The sequence below is a fragment of the Larus michahellis genome, chromosome Z (genome assembly GCF_964199755.1).
Source record: "Larus michahellis chromosome Z, bLarMic1.1, whole genome shotgun sequence".
NCBI lineage: Eukaryota > Metazoa > Chordata > Aves > Charadriiformes > Laridae > Larus > Larus michahellis.
Window position 1 is genome coordinate 35302663 of NC_133930.1, and position 16064 is coordinate 35318726.

Genomic DNA, 16064 nt, shown 5'->3' on the forward strand with positions numbered 1-16064 from the left:
AAGACCAGTGTTTCTCTTAAAATTCAAGTTAGAAATCCCCAAGTTAATGCCAAGTCAATAAAATCAAAATAGTACTAAAATCAGACACTTTTTCCTATGAATGTTTTTGTCTATACAAGTTAGTATTAAGAAGCAGTCTCTTTATCAGTTTTAAATCTTTAATTTCAGAAATAGTTCAAGACAGTGTTTTCTAACCAGTGTGCATCAACAGGTTCTGCGAAAACACAGTTCATTCTAGTATACTTATTATACCAAAAGCATACCATAAAGTCACATTGCAGTAAATTGGCACAATGAGTTTTGCAAGAACAGGACTAGACTTGTTTAGAAAAAGTGATTAAGTATACTTGTACATTAACATTTTAATAGCTATAAAAATGCTGTTTTCAACTCCTACAAAACACAGTGAAAAGACATCCCCACAAGAGTTGAAAAACTATGCACAAACAGAGGTCAGTATCATAGGAAGAGAGTGGGCTTTATACAAATGAAGCAATTGGGCAGTTAAAAGTATTTACACTTTTTCCTGCTATTAGCTAGACATACGGTAGTCAGGTAAAAATATACTACAACTCTAAGTCCTGTAACATGTAAGGATTTGTCTTCTAGACGGAATTTTCTTATTTTGAAATGTGTTACCTGTTAATACTGGACAAAACTATTGGCAAAAGTGTTTAAATACTTTTAGAACAAGATTGAAAGGGCTCTTATTCCACAAATTTTAACTTCAAAATACTATGCTTATAAAATTATTTTAAACTTTCAGCAGTCTATAGATTTCAAATGCAAAACTTAACAATCCTCTTTAATTTGTATTTTAAAAAAAGACTCCAGTGGTATCATTTGCTTTCAAAGGCAGAATCTTTTGCTGGCTTTTCAAGCTCTCTCTCTTCACCACACGTCCTAGAAACAGAATAAAGCAACATTAATGACCAAATAAAAATGCAGAGAGCAAGACTTACTCCAGATGAATGCACACTGTCTGGAGTAAGCGATGCTGCTGTACATTCAGCAGAGCATGAAAGCTGGAGAACTGAAGCCGGTAGCAAGGTAGCAATGCCAGCTGTGTCTCCATTCTTTCTCTGACTGGCAGCAAATGCAAAGCTGAGCTGGTAGCAGTTAACATCACAGTAATGTATGTGACCAGCTGTAAACAGTGGTCATTCAGAAGTCAGTTTCTGTTCCATTCAGCCCTCCCTATACGTAGGTAAAGTCACATTGCAGTAAATTGGCACAATGAGTTTTCCAAGAACTCATATACATGAGTTTCCCTCGTGTGTGCATCTATACAGCACAGGGAGTTCCCTCCCTGTACATACAGCCAAATGTGTGTCAGCTCAGGTGGAGAAGCACTCTGGCTTAACACACCTTACCAGAAATGAGCCACTATGCGTCCCAAACACTAAGGTAACCTCAAGAAACAGTACATATTTTTACCAAACGAGAACAGAAAGATGTTCTTCAGTGCCAAGAAGTATTACGTTACACAACTTCTGTTTCCCAAATTTTCTGAAGTACACCTTCAGAAATGTAGATGTGTCAAAGGGAGCAAAGTTTAGAACTGAATAGACAGCCTTATGCTTTGAGAGGTTTACGAATTAATTACTTAGAGTCAGTAGTGGGAACTGCAGGATGATTTGTTCACATTTTTTTGCTTACTAGTTTCTCACTTCTAAGAAACTGAATGTTGCAAATAAAAATTTATGAAAAAGACTGAATGAAAGGAAGTTTGTATGGTGGAGAGACACCAGTTTGCACCTTGCTTGAATTTAGAACGGTATGTGGATGCATTTCTCAACATGCAAGGTAATTGCAGCAGGTATTATAAAACCTATTTGTAGCTGTTAGATAATGATGAGTGTAAGTCCATAGCAATTGCTCCCAGGGAGCTGTATAAGTGTTTTTGTAAAGTGGTGGTGTTTCAAAGAATGTGTTAGAGTGCAGAGTTCAAGGCCATAGCAAACACCACACACACTTAAAGAGAGAAATATTTATTAGCAGAACATGACACCTCCACTAGCTCATTCATGGAAGATTTATTTGCAGGTTTTACAGATACAATCACAATTACTGAAGTATTAAAAATATAAATTGTCTTGCCTCAAAGTTGCATTTTGAGACACTCTTATATTCAACAGCCGTTTCCCAGCACGTTGCATAACTATCTGAATTATCTGCCTTAAATTTCTTTTGAACAGTGTCCATTGAGGTGTCATGCATGCACCCAAATCTTCTGAATTCTTTTAATCACACGTATAGAGGGCAATCTAACTGAGACTGTCTCTCTGCCACTCAAAAATATAAGTGCTGTCAGGTTCTCCAGGAAGAAGGAAAGGAGCAGGCCATGAAAAAATTCTACCTTGGAGGACCAGTTTAGTAGTCACTTATTTTTAAATACTTGGCCAAGTATATTCTGTTATTACTGAACTGCCTTGCTACTGATTTCAAGTAACTCAGGTGTTGTGATTTGGGCAAGTCACCTATTTAAGCCGTGTGCTGGGTTGTGTAACCTGTGTTTGGAACCTACACTTCTTGTTCCCGTAACATGTTCATTGTGTTCCCGTAACATGCAGCTTGTTCAGACCAAATGAGCATTTGGCACCACTGTCTGAAAACTCCCAAATGTCACTTCTGGAAGCTGTGTAATCAGAAGCCAATAATTCTAAAGCTACCTCTCAGCAAATATCAAATTCATTTTCATCTAAAGGGGTTTTTTTTGTTTTGTTGTTTAAGTTTACCTTATTGTAAATAACAGTCAAAATTCCGCTCCTTTGTACAGTTTTAACTTGGCAGACAGCTAAAAGAATGCCAGGCAACTGCAGTTTGTCCTGGCCTGCATGAAGACAGCGATGAAAGAAAAGCTTGCTTCCACTGCATTCTGCTGGACAAGAAGAATCCTTGAGCACAAGGTGCAGAAGTGCTCAGAGAAAGCAAAGTGGTACTCTTCAACAAAACAATTCAACTCAAGGATAATTTTAAGGCCTTTTCCTCATCGTTTACTAAATTCTATTAAGTACTTCTCATATTCGATGAGAGATTCACTGCTTGTTGTCATTGTTTACCAGACAGCATTTTTCAGTGAGGCTAAGGTTTATGTACTTACCTCCTGATAAATTCAAGCATTCTTAGGGCTTCTTGTTTGGAAAAGGTAAATGCATCAGCCTCTATAAAGCATTCAGAGTTCTGAAGTTCCACAGGTCTAACTTCTAGACTGCAGTTTACCTGCGTTTGGGCAATTCTATAGCTATACTGTACAACCCTAATTAACGTGGCTTGGCTATTGATTAGAATACATGATTTCAGAAAAAACTTGATAAATCCCACTAGTTTCTATAAGACTTGGTTCAAGCTTCCTTTGCTTCCAACTTAACAGCATCGGGTAGTCCAAAACATAGGAGAAAGCTTGTACTTTGCCCTGTCTCACCACATGCTGATTTTCTCCTAACAGGACATCCTGTATATTTTTTCTTTAAGTTTCCACCATAGCAGTGAACGAAGTAACTTTTAAAATGTTCATTCAAAAGTTTAACAGAATATTTGTGTGCTATTATCATTCTCTAAAGTTGAGAGTAAATTCTGTAAAGAAAACAGTACCTCAACATGGTTAAGTAACTTCCATCCGCTGGTCTATTTACATCATTTTATTAGAGCAGAACAAACTCAATAAGGTTAACAACTCACTTTATCTTACTGCCAGCTTCAAGCCTATCTTTCTTTTCCCCAGCGTTCTCTCCATCACGTTGTGTCTGGTTGGTGTCTTGAGCTTCAGACGCTCCATTCAGAACCTTTGAACCTTTAAAATGAAAAGGCAGGGAAAGAAAAAACAGTACCGCAGGCAGCAAATCTGTGCTGTAAAAAGCCCCAGATGATTTCTTTACTGTCATCAACTCGAACACTTATAAATGTTTTCCCCTCACCTTGATACCCAGCAGCTGAAACAATACAGAAAGCAGTAACTGATACTGCTTCAACTTCTGAAAATTCCACGCAATGAGCCTCATCCCGTAATGTTAATAACGGGAAGTGAACAGTCTATGTATTTCATACACTTTTGAGTTGTTCTTCTGCTTGCTCGGCCACAGATAATAGGACTAGTCCATATTTATATTCTGAGCAGTGAGACAATATACTTCAGCAGTAGCTTCCATTTCCCACTCTAACCTGGCCAGACAATTTTGGGGGATTTCTGATACTTTAACTGGAGAAGTTACTAGTTCCATGGCTTCTCGTTTACTCTCTAATAAATATATATATAACCAAAACATGACAAACAGTACATTTAAGTAGAGTAAAAGTGCTTAGTTATAGCATGGAATTGTCAAGCAGGAAAACAAAGCACTATGTAGAAGCTGTATCTAGTGAAATCAAAGCAGGAGTATTTAACCTCTTTAAAATTTCTGTGATGAATACATGTTTTGCTCTGGTATTACAAGCCAGTGCATTCTGAGTGAATCGTTGAGGAATGTCACTTTAAGTCAGAATTGACAGTCCATTTTATTTGAAGTTACAGGTTTACTAAAAACCCCCTCTATTAAACTACTGTGCTACAGCAAGAAAAAATTACAAGATATTACTCATCTGAATACTTAACAGGCTAAGAGATACTAAAAAGCAGACAAGATTTAAGATGACATTCTAATAGCTGATCTATTTAGACTCACTCAGAATCCGTTGTGAACTTGAATGCCATGGGAGGAATTCAATGCAACAATGAATGCTGTAATCCCTCATTACAAACCAGGTAGTCTGAAGCTGTACTTCAGCTGAAGTACAAACTGCAGTAATTGTCCTTCGTAAAGATGGTAAGAGTTCAGCAGTTCAGTTTTTAAAAGGCAAAAGTACGAATGTAGGGAACCAGAACTTCTCTTTGTAGCAAATGGAAGAAGTTCTGCTGACACCTGGTGCTAACCTTATCCAGAGTAGCTCTCTTAGTCAGACTGTGTGTAGGAAATCTTTCAGTTTAGATTCTCTGTTAAAGTATTAGCTGTGCTGATCACTGGGATGGGGAAAGATCTGTGTGGAACACTTCTTTCACCGTTAAATGGTTGGATTTTATCATCACCCTTGCATTCTTAGCAGGTACAAATACAGTGGCATTTCAACTACAGTTATTCTGAATCCTTGGGATCCTCAATCACCTCAGTTACAGTAACTTCTTTACTCCAGATCCACGTGGTGTAAATTTCAGTTTCCTGAAACAGTTTTGCTCCCAGGATTCAAGTTCAAAGCAAATACAATTTCTCTCCAGTGCTTGTGGAGATGAAGGATCTAAACAATTTTATTAGATGGGTAGAACTCCTGTGTCTTAAAGGATTTGAATTTGTTTCCAACACAGCTTTCCAATGTCTCTGTCTCATTTTATTCCTCTATTTAAAAATGAAAGTATCTATTTTACTACATTTCTTTCATACTATTTTTAAATAACTGACCTAATTTATTATAGAGCACACTTACTACAGAAAGCTTTCAGTATCATGCTGTATTTGTACAAGCGCTCAGAATAACCTGGGATGGTACTGCTAAGAACATAAGGCTTATTCTCCCCTAAATTATGATTGTTTCTGTACTGTTAGACTGAACTACTAAAGCTGCCTCACAGAAGTAGCGTGTAAGTGGTTAAAAGCTGCGGCCACGCATAGCAGCATGCACGATACAGGAAGAGGCTAGTAAAGGAAATCAAGCAGTTAAAGCATAGCTAGAAGTCTAGGCATCAAAAGGCTACCTGAGGAAAGAAAGGTAGTATGTTATTCTACCTTATGTTTAATTATTTATTTTTTTATTCCACAAGGTAATAAAGTTAGAAAATTTACAAACAAGTAAAAAATGCTAAACTCACTTCTTGGAATAGCAGTATTATCCTTGATTATTTCAGATATGTAAAGGTTTTAATAGATGGGTATAATTCCTACATCAAGGATTTATTGAAACTGGCTCAGAAACTGATAGACCACGTCTTTTATATGACAAGAATGTAAAAACACAGTGACTTACCTGTTTGGTCCTTTTCTTTTTCCATTTTTTTGCTTGCTCCTTTCTTCCACTGTTCTTTGGTTTTGTTGGCTTCCTCATGCTGCTTCTGCTCAGCAAGTGATTTATTTAGTACTTGGGAAAGAACAGAATCTCCTTCCCCAACCAGAAACATGGTCTTGAACTTGTTATATAGCATTGTAGATTTCTCCATGATAACTTGGCTAACTTTAAATTTCCGTATCTGAAACCAAAGTAATAAAACAATGAGCTCCACTTCGGTATTTAAGTGCCTATTTAGTTTCATCACATGCTAGATGAAATTCCTAATTTAACTTGAAATGAGATCATAGACTTTAACACTCTCTGAAGTATTACAGAATTACAGAACAGCCAAGGTTGGACGGGAGCTCAAAAGATCATCTGGTCCAGCCCTTCATGGGAGAGGGAGCCTGGATGAGATTATGGAGCACCCCGTCCAATTGCATCTTGAAAGCCTCCAGCGATGGGGACTCTACCACATCCCCAGGGAGCCTGATGCAGTGAACAACTGTGTTCACTGTGAAAAATTTTCTTTCTTATATAAAGATGAAACCTCTCCCAGTGCAACTTGTACCCATTGTCTCTTGTGTTCTCCATGTGGCTCCTTGTGAAAACAGAGCCTCTGTCCTCTTTGTAGCTGCTCTTCAAGTGCTGGAATACTGTGATGAGGTTCCTCCTGAGACTTCTATGGGAAGAAAATACCTAACCCCTTCAAGTCTCCCCTTATACGGCAGATTCTCCAGCCCTTTGATCATTTTCATGGCCCTCCTTTGGACCCTCTGGAGTCTGCCCACATCGTTCTTGGATCGTGGGGACCAGAACAGGACCCAGTACTCCAGCAGTAACTAGCGCTGATATGAATTTAAAAAAAAAAAACCAACAAGAACCACACAGGTTAATTTGAGTAACATTGCAGATCTCACCTTCTTTAGAGTCAGAATCATCTCTGTATGTTTCTGTGCTTGTTGCATTGTGACTTGAAGAGATGCAAGCTCATCAAGAGCCTCAATACACCTGTTCACATCCTGTATATCAACAAGAAATTAGATTGAAGACTTAACTTACATGTTAATAATCCTTAATTAGCCATATTGAATTCACTTTCATGCTCAGAGATACCTTCCTATAATAGCCTTAATTTGACTATGTGCTTAATTTTAGAACGATTTACACAGTCCAACTTGCAAACAAAAATTACTATCAGTTGCCTTTCAGCTGCTTCCACAATAAAAAGGCAGATGCTGTTTGAGTAACTTACAATTTTTAAAAACGATGTTATACTGTCAAAATAGAAACTCAAGCTTTATGCCGCTTTCACAACTCTAGCAATTCTAGTACTTCCTTGCTTGAAGCTGTTCTCCATAATCAGCCTTTTCCATACACAATTTTTCCCAAGCGACTTGCTGCTGAGAAGGTAGCAAAGCATCTAAGGGGACTGCAGTTAATGTAGGGACTGCAGTTAATGTACAGAACTGTATCTTTGTAGATTCATCAGTTAAAAGTTTGATGAATGACGCCCTATGGAGGACACCCAGAAGTAATGATGTGAGCTTCTAGTCTTTTTCTAAGAACCACTGTACTAAAGTCTTCTTTCTGTCATACTTAGCTCTCAATTTCAGCTACTCTTCCTCATTTTACTTCCTCTTTAGAACTAATAAGATTCATCACTGGTACAGGTCATAATAATATTCTGCATCTTGTATAAAGTTGTAGAGACTGTTCTCAAGGGAAACTGGTATTAAAAAACCCCAAACAAACATATCAGGACTATGCTCAGCAGAATTCTTATTATCATGTTTACTTGATAAATACAATTATGATAAACTAAGCGTCCTTGCTGTAGGCTCTACAACCAATGTTCTTCACAGTATTGTAAGATACTTGCTCCCTTACACCTCTGAATCAGATGTTTGGGGGGGTTTGCATTTTTGTTTTTTACTTTTTATTTATGGGGTATTTACTATCTGGCTCAGGACAGAGTGATTTATTTAAGCCAAACCATTAAGTTGTGAAGTAAAAGCTTTCTAAATTTTATTTAAGGTGAACTATTTATTTGAGACAAAGTATTGGCGTAGACTTAAATAAAATAATTTAAGAACAGGCCATACTGGAAATCAGTGTTTTGTATTTTAACACTGTGGTGGGTTAGCCTTGGCCAGCAGCCAGATGCCCATCCAGCCACTCACCTCTCCCCCTTCAACAGTGTGAGGGGAGAAAATAGGATGAGAAAGCTCGTGGGTCAAGATAAAAGACAGGGAGATTGCTCACCAATTACTGTTGTGGGCAAAACAGACTCTACTTAGGGAAAATTAATTTAATACCAATTAAGATAGATTTGGGTTATGAGAAACAAAGACAAACATAAAATCCACACTTTTCCTTCCCTCCTCTCCCATGCTCAACTTCACTTCAGACCGCTCTCCCCAGCCCACCCCCAAGCAATGTAGGGGGGGCCACTGGTCAGTACACCACCCTCCCTCTCTGCAACTCCTCCCCTCACATGCTCCTCTGCTATAGCTTGGGCTCTCCCCACAGGCTGCAGTCCTTCAGCAGAAATCTCCAGCACAGGCTCTCCGCAGCGTGAACATTTGCTCCTTTGTGGTCGTGGTCTCTTCCACAGGCTGCAGAGTAGAATACCTGGAATACCTGCCCCAACAACATGGAGCAGCTCCTACCTTCTTCCCTCACCTTGGTGTTCCCTCTGCTGTTTCTCGTTCTTTCCTCCTCTCCTCCTCTTTCTGACCAACGTGTTTTGTCCTTTCTTAAGTAAGTTTTCACAGAAGGGCCACCACCTTGGCTGAGGGGCTCAGCCCTGCCCTGCGGTTGGTTCGCTGGAGCCAGCTGGAACCTGACTTATCCATCACAGGGCACCCCCCTGCCCCCACTACCAGAACCTTGCCTCTGACACCCAACACAACGCTGAGTTCCCAAGTTGGCACAGCTTGCTCCTTCCCATGCTACTGTACTTCTTCACTGACATTCATATTTTCTCACTGTGCAAGTGGCACTCACAAAACGAAGATACTAAACCAAAGGCTGAATCCCTTTCAGCACCACCCACGCAATGGCACTCCGTAATCAGGTAGGGAAATCCTCAAACTGATGTCACTCCCACACCTTTCCTTGGCCAGTTAATAGTGGTAGCAAGAATGTTCTTGTCTTCAGCAGTACATAAAGGCAGAGATGGAATGAAGCCTTTTACTTGCTTTTTCAGTTGTGTAAATGGAAATCGCCTTTTGAAGATTTGCATCCCCTTCAGGACTTCGAGTAAGAAAGAGACGAGTAAAGTATTTTTGGTCTGGTCTCATGATCTGAGGTTTCAGTTAGAGAAAAAACACTAAACCAAACCAACAGAAGCACAAACAACCTTGAATTCAGAAAACCTGGTAGTATGTCATAAATCACCAAAGGCGTAGAAATATTTGGCTTAAAAAAAAAAAAAAAAAGATACAGCTCTGGTCCTTCCCTGTCTGTTTTCACTGCCCAACCTTAACAGTGGATTCCAAGGTGTAAGAATTTAGATGAACATATGCCAGTGCTTGATGACCCTCTCTGTAAAAAAGCTTTTTCTTACGTTTAAGCAGTATTTCCTGTATCGACATCAGTATTCATTGCCTCTTGTCCTTTCACTGAGAAGGGTCGGGCTCTGTTGTCTTTCCACAGTCCATTCAGGTATTTACACACATGGTGGTGATCCCCCTCTCAGCCTTCTCCTCTCCAGGCTGAACACTCCCAGTTCTCTCAGCCTCTTTCTATGACAGACGCTCCAAGCCCTTAATTCGTCTTCGTGGCCCTTTATTGGGCTCCCTACAGTATGTCCATGTGTCTATTGTACTGGGCAGCCCAAAACGGGATCTGCTGCCTCGCCAGCGCTGAGTAGAGGGCAGGCATCACCTCCTTCCATGCTTTGGCAACTCTTTCTAATGCCACCCCGGATGCTGCTGGCCACCTTTGCCGTAAGAGCACAGTGCTGGCTCATGGTAAGCTTGGTGTCCACCAACACCCCCAAGGTCATTTGCTGACAAGCTGCTTTCCAGCTACTCTGTCCCCAGCCTGTGCTGGTGCATGGGGTTATTCCTCCCCAGGTGCAGAATTTGAACCTTTGTTGAACTTCATGAAGTTCCTGTTGGCCCACTTCTCCAGCCTGTCCAAGTCCCTCTGGATGGCAGCACACCCATCAAATCTTTCCTTTCAAGTTTTGTATCATCTGCAAACTTGCTACGGGTGTGGTTTGTCCCATCATCCCAGTCATTAACGAAGGTGTTTTAACAGCATTAACTACTAGTGACTGGCCTTTAGCTGGACTCACTGCCACTGATCAGTTTTTTGGGCCCTGCAGTTCATCCAGTTTTCAGTCCACCTTGCTATCCACTTATGTAGTCCAGACTTTTGTCTGATCAAACCAGATCAGTTTGTCTATGAGGCTCTTAAGAGAGCCATTGTCAAAAGCCTTTTTAAACTCAATATAAACAACATCCACTGTTCTCCCACATCCACCAAGCCAGTCATCTCGCAGAAGGATGTCAGTTTGGTCAAGCATGATTTTTCCTCCTCATTAACCCATGCTGACAACTCCCAGAGGCCTTGCTGTCCGTCATATTATTGGAAACAACTTCCAGGACGATTTGCTCCATCACCTTCCAAGGGATCGATGTGAGATGCACCAGCCTGCAGTTGCCCGGATCCTCCTCCTGGAAGATGAGGGTGATGTTTGTTTTCTTCCAGTCTTTGGGAACCTCCCTGTGGTTCGCCCTGAACACCAGCGCGGAGGATTGTAAACATGCTCGAGTGACTTGCACCTGGGTGCTGGACAACACCTATATCACACCAATTGTTTAGACCTGTGTGCTCAACAAGTAGAACATCTGCCCTTGGATAGCACAGGCCTGTGATGGACTCAGAAGCACCTTATCAAACATGCCTGAGATTCCTGCCCTGCTGTGGGAGAAGAGCACAGTGGAAAACTAGACCTGCCTGAATCCCTGAAATACAGGTGAGAACAGCAGGTTCGGACTCTCTTACACTCTCTTGCTAACAAGGGCTCTCGTTCTCCGCAGTGCCTGCATCCCCTGTGTGCCTCTGCCCTGGTGCTGCTTCAGAGATCCCCCAGTCTGCGAGGTATTGAGATTAAATTTCTTCTTTGTCTTTCATCCATGGTTTTGTTGTTGTTCCTACATCCTGCCTGTGTCGGCTCACACACTCCTCGTTATCACAACTTTTCAAAAATAAAATGGAGTGGAGCACAATGACATCTTCCAGCTCCCTCAGTGCTCTTTGGTTTATTCTGCATCAGGTTCAACTTTAAGTGTTCCCCAATTTAATCCTTGTCCACTGAGCACCAAGTCTTTCCTGTTCTGGGCCTTCCACTGTTCTCAGGGACCTAAGATTCCTGAAAGGAGTTTTGTATGAGCAAACTGAGGTCAAGAAGGCATTGAGTACCTTGGCCTTCTCCTTGTCCTTTTTCACTAGATCCCCTACCCCATTCAGCAGCAGGCCCATGTTTTCTCAGTCTTCCTTTTGCTGGTGAGGTACTTGAAAAAGCTTAATTGTCCTTCGTTTCTCTCCCCAGATTTAACTCTAGATGGATTCTGGCTTTCCTAAGCACATGCCGCCGTGCTCAGACAGTGTCCGCATATTCCTCCCAGTTCACCTGTCCCTGCTTCCACTTCCTGTATGCTTCCTTTTTTGCATCCTGACTATAGTCAGGAGCTCCTTGTTTATCCATGCAGCCCTCCTGCCACGACTGGTTATTTCCCTGTTTGTCAAGATGAATCAGTCTCGAGGAGGAGGTAATCCATAAAAGTGAGCCAGATCTCCTGGTCCCTTTTCCTCTCCATCATGGTCTCTCAAGAGATTCTTCTAGGCAGATCACCATAGAGGCCAAAGTCTGCTCTCCCCAGCCCAGGGCTGTCTTCCTTTTTGCCCTGCTCCCTCCTCTCAGGATCCTGAACTCCACCATCTCAGTCATTGCAGCCAAGCTGCCTCCAACCTTCAAATCCTTGACCAGATTTTCCCTGTTTATAAGAATCAGGTCGAACAGGGCGTCTTCCCTTGTCAGCTCCTTGGTCACCTGTTTTAGGAAGTTATTGCACTCCAGAAGGTTCCTGGATCACTGTATAACCCCCATGTTGTCCCTTCAGCAGATACCAGGATGGTTCAAGCCTCCAATGAGAACCAGAGCTTTTGAAACGGAGGTGTCTCCCAATTGCTTTAAGATGACTTCATTCTCTACTTCTGCCTCATCAGGTGATCTGCAGTAGACATCCTCAGGATGTCACTCATATTTGTCTGCCCACTAATCCTGACCCATAAACTCTTAACTGGCTTATCATCTGTCCCCATGCAGAGCTCCAGACATTCCCACTGTTGTCTCACACAAAGAGTTATCCCACCTCTTGTCTCCCCAGCACTAGTCTTCCCTAAAGAGCCTGAATACATACATGGCAAGGCCCCCAGTCCCACAACTATCCCACCAAATCTGTGACGCCAAGGAAACCATAGCTCTGCAGCTGCAGACAGATGTCCAGTTCCTCTGGTTTGTTCATCATGGTTGTCAGAGCTTTCTTCATAATGCTGTGCTGCCAGCACTTCCTGATTTCTGTGCATACGCTTGAGGCGATGCTACTTCAGTCCTGGTCTGTTGAGGAAACTGTTGATTACAAGGCCAATTCTGTTTACATAATCCTGCATCATTTGATTGCCATCACTTCCTCACTTTCTCCTCTGCTACTATTCCTAGTTTAAAGCCCTTTAACCAGGTTGGCCAGCCTCTTGGCAGCACAGCTTTTGGGTGGATCCTGCCACCTCCTAGCAGTCCTATCCATACCTTTACAAGTCCTTTCCTCAAGAAAGGGACCACCACCTGGGTCCCCGTACCTTGACCATCACCCTCAGAGTCACGCAGTCATGCTTGATACTTTGCAGGTCTCCCCTGACCATATCATTGGTGCCCAACATAGAAAGCCAGCAGCCGTTAATGAATAGTCTTAAGGCCAGACAAGCCTCAACCATCTGCCAGTAATGTTCCAAATCTGAGGCCCCAGCAGGCAGCAGACTTTCTGCAACAATGAGTGGGGTCAGCAGATGGGGGCCTCCATCCCCTGTGTCAGGCAGTCTGCCACTACTACACTCATTGCGTCCTTCTGGTGCTTCTGGATGGCTCAGGCTGAGCTGGCACAGATGCTTCATTTCACAGAATTCTGTCCGAATGTTTCCATTAAATAATTCATTATCAAGTATCTTCAAACAAACCCAGTTTTACTTGCTGACATTGATCTTTTAATGTCCTTAGTAATCTCACTTAAGCAGCAGTTATCTTTCAAACTGAAAGATTTCCTTCATCCTCAGAACATTAATTAAAAAACAAACACACATGCCAAGTATTTCCTACTGGAATTATACACATAAATCACTTTAAAAAAAGTACTTACAAGATTATCAATTTTCAGGGAGTTCTTAATTTCTGCATGTATCCTTTGAAGCCTAGAATCCATTGATGTTTCTGAAGATTAAAAATAATATGCATGAATATTTGATAATCACATCAGGTTTGTTCCTGTAGAAACCTTTCCACTAACCTGAACTTCATACAGAACGCAGAAAAATATGGGCAGGCACTCTGCATCAGATAATGATGCAGGTGCACAAATAAATACACCACAGGGCTTACTATCAGAAATAAAATACACATCTTTTTAAAATTAGACACTATTAGCAACCTAGATAGTTTCCTCCTTAGGAGCTACAAACTGAAAATAATTTTCTATTTCAACATCCAGCTGCCACCCTCTGCTTCTGGGCCAACTTAAAAGGAAGTTTCAATAAATACTAAGAATTACAAAGCTGGAAAACCTTTAATGCCAGGACACCTAAATATCGATGGTTTTGTTTTCAGTAAGTTGGACACAATTCAAGTTACAGTCCAAATCCATCCAAACAAAATGTTCCCAGTACACATGTTCCAGCAGGTGTGCAAGATGAATGAACACGTCTGTCTCTAGTTCACATGCTGAATGCCTGTTTGAATTTTTTCATACACAAGTGGTATGTACTCCGAACAATGCTGCAAGGAAACAGAGTTTCCTTCAAGTCCAATCCATCTTGGATGGGTCTGGGTGGTTTATTTTTTTCCCCTGCCAACATTGGGTCAGTTGGAGTCCACGCCACGGGATGTGTACTATACCACAAGTAACAGCCAGTGGTTTGAACTGCCCTTAAAGATGGGAGTACTAAAAAAGGAATGACTGATCCCTATGAAGGTCAGTTTGCAAGTGTGGGTTAGTAGATAGGACCACAGTAATCTGAATCTAAGCCTCTTGCTTAGGAAGAGCAAGCCTTTTCTTAGCAAGCCTCCTACTAAGTAAGAGGTAGTATCTATATACTTTCAAGAGGTCCCTCAGATTATTGTGTCATAAAAAGGAAAAAATGAAGGGAAGAACTAAAGTGATTCGATTCAAAGAATAGGATCTTTTGTTTCTTACTGACAAACAGAAGGGATCATTGAGGTTAAAAGCTTGAATGACAGTAAAATAGGAATAGTGAAGACCTGTTCTCATGCACTGAAGAAAGAAGGAACGTAGAAGAACAAGAACACACTGTTTCACAGACCTGAGGGAAGCAGTCACAGATCAAACATTTCTGACTGAGACCCCACAGCCAGCTTTAGCGGTAAATTATCTTATCCAGGAAGATCATTCTGTTCAAAATTTAAGATGACCAAAAATACTGTTTAGCTTCTTTAAACTAACCTCTCTTCTTCTCCATCTTCTTAACTTCTGCTTTCTTGCCTTCTTCTTTACTCTGCCTATCAAAAACGTTAAAGTATTTTTATAATGTTGTAAAGTCTGGTTTTCAGTCTTTTTTTTCTCCCCAATTTTTAGATGAGATGCAATTATTTTGAAGTATTATCTCAGTAAAACATTAGCATGCAAAAACCACAAAGAGCCAAACTCTGGTTTTTGAAACCAAAATAAGTTAAAAAAAATAGTTAACTGAGATACTGCTGATAAGTCCTCCACACTGACAGACAGTTCTCCCTAGAAGCTGCACATTAAAGTATTTTAAAAACAAGTCGCATTTCCAAACTGTGTTTTGTTTTGGTTGCATGTACAAATTGGTGAAGTGGCATTGCATGGAACTATGTTATGAAAAAAGAAAATATTTCTATTATGATGACAAAGAGAGTAAAATTATTAACATTACCACAGGGAATTATGGAGATACCAATTAGTCATAATCAGTTCCTATATGACTTATTTTCTCATATAATTAATTATAACAGTAGAAGTATCCTACAACTGACCACAAATGTATCACTGATAATTTAAATATTCTTGAAGCAAATAGTAATATAAAGAAAAAATATTTATTACAAGTTCATTGAAATCTGTCTCTTTCTCTAATTGTATCACTAAAAATAAAACTGAGACTCACGAGAAACGAAAACTTGCCTCCATCTCAGTTACAGGATGAAAACAGGCAGAAGTCTTTTCAGCAAGCTTTTGAACTCTTTATTTAAGAGAGAGTCATGAACCAATGTTTAGCAATTCCTCAGTCTTGTCTTACTGAGGGGTTTCAAAGCCTCATTTTAGAATTTACATATTTCAGCACATCACGACTTAATATTCTGTGACTGATTTTCTTCCTGTCATAGTAACAGGCACCTATAAAATATCCAGGCCTGCAGCTCTGTCATTTTCCATGTTCCTTTCACAGACTCATCTAGGTTGGAAGGGACCTTTAAGATCATAGTCTGTCCAGTTACAGAATCAACAGGTTTAAAGTACATAAGACTACTTTATTTCAACTGGCAGCACAAGCTCATGCCTTTTAAATGGTACATGTAAATTTTGTATATGTACAGAATGGTGTAAAAGGCACTGTTATTAGACATAAATAAATACTATTGAAGTAGCTACGAAGACCAGAAAATGTAAACTATGCTGATGCGAAATGTAAACAAAAAAAGGTATCGGCCTATATTCAGTGTATTAGTAGAGGAACTTGGAAGACAGACAGCACAAAAAGACGACTTTTTACTTTCTATCAATATTGAG

The 16064-nt window shown here is 40.5% G+C and overlaps 1 protein-coding gene across 4 annotated transcripts in view; it reads right to left on the reverse strand.

The window, feature by feature from the left end:
• Positions 1-140: 140 nt before the first annotated feature.
• PSIP1 (PC4 and SRSF1 interacting protein 1) overlaps positions 141-16064 on the reverse strand; it is a 41946-nt gene continuing 26022 nt past the window's right edge. For all 4 annotated transcript variants that reach the window (XM_074571156.1, XM_074571160.1, XM_074571157.1 and 1 more), the window contains exons 12-17: positions 14757-14812; positions 13440-13510; positions 6933-7034; positions 5992-6211; positions 3682-3793; positions 141-903 (exon numbers count right to left, since the gene is read on the reverse strand). In XM_074571156.1, coding sequence (XP_074427257.1) covers positions 840-903; positions 3682-3793; positions 5992-6211; positions 6933-7034; positions 13440-13510; positions 14757-14812 — 625 coding nt within the window. In that variant the 3' untranslated portion in view covers positions 141-839. The remainder of the gene's footprint in view (positions 904-3681; positions 3794-5991; positions 6212-6932; positions 7035-13439; positions 13511-14756; positions 14813-16064) is intronic.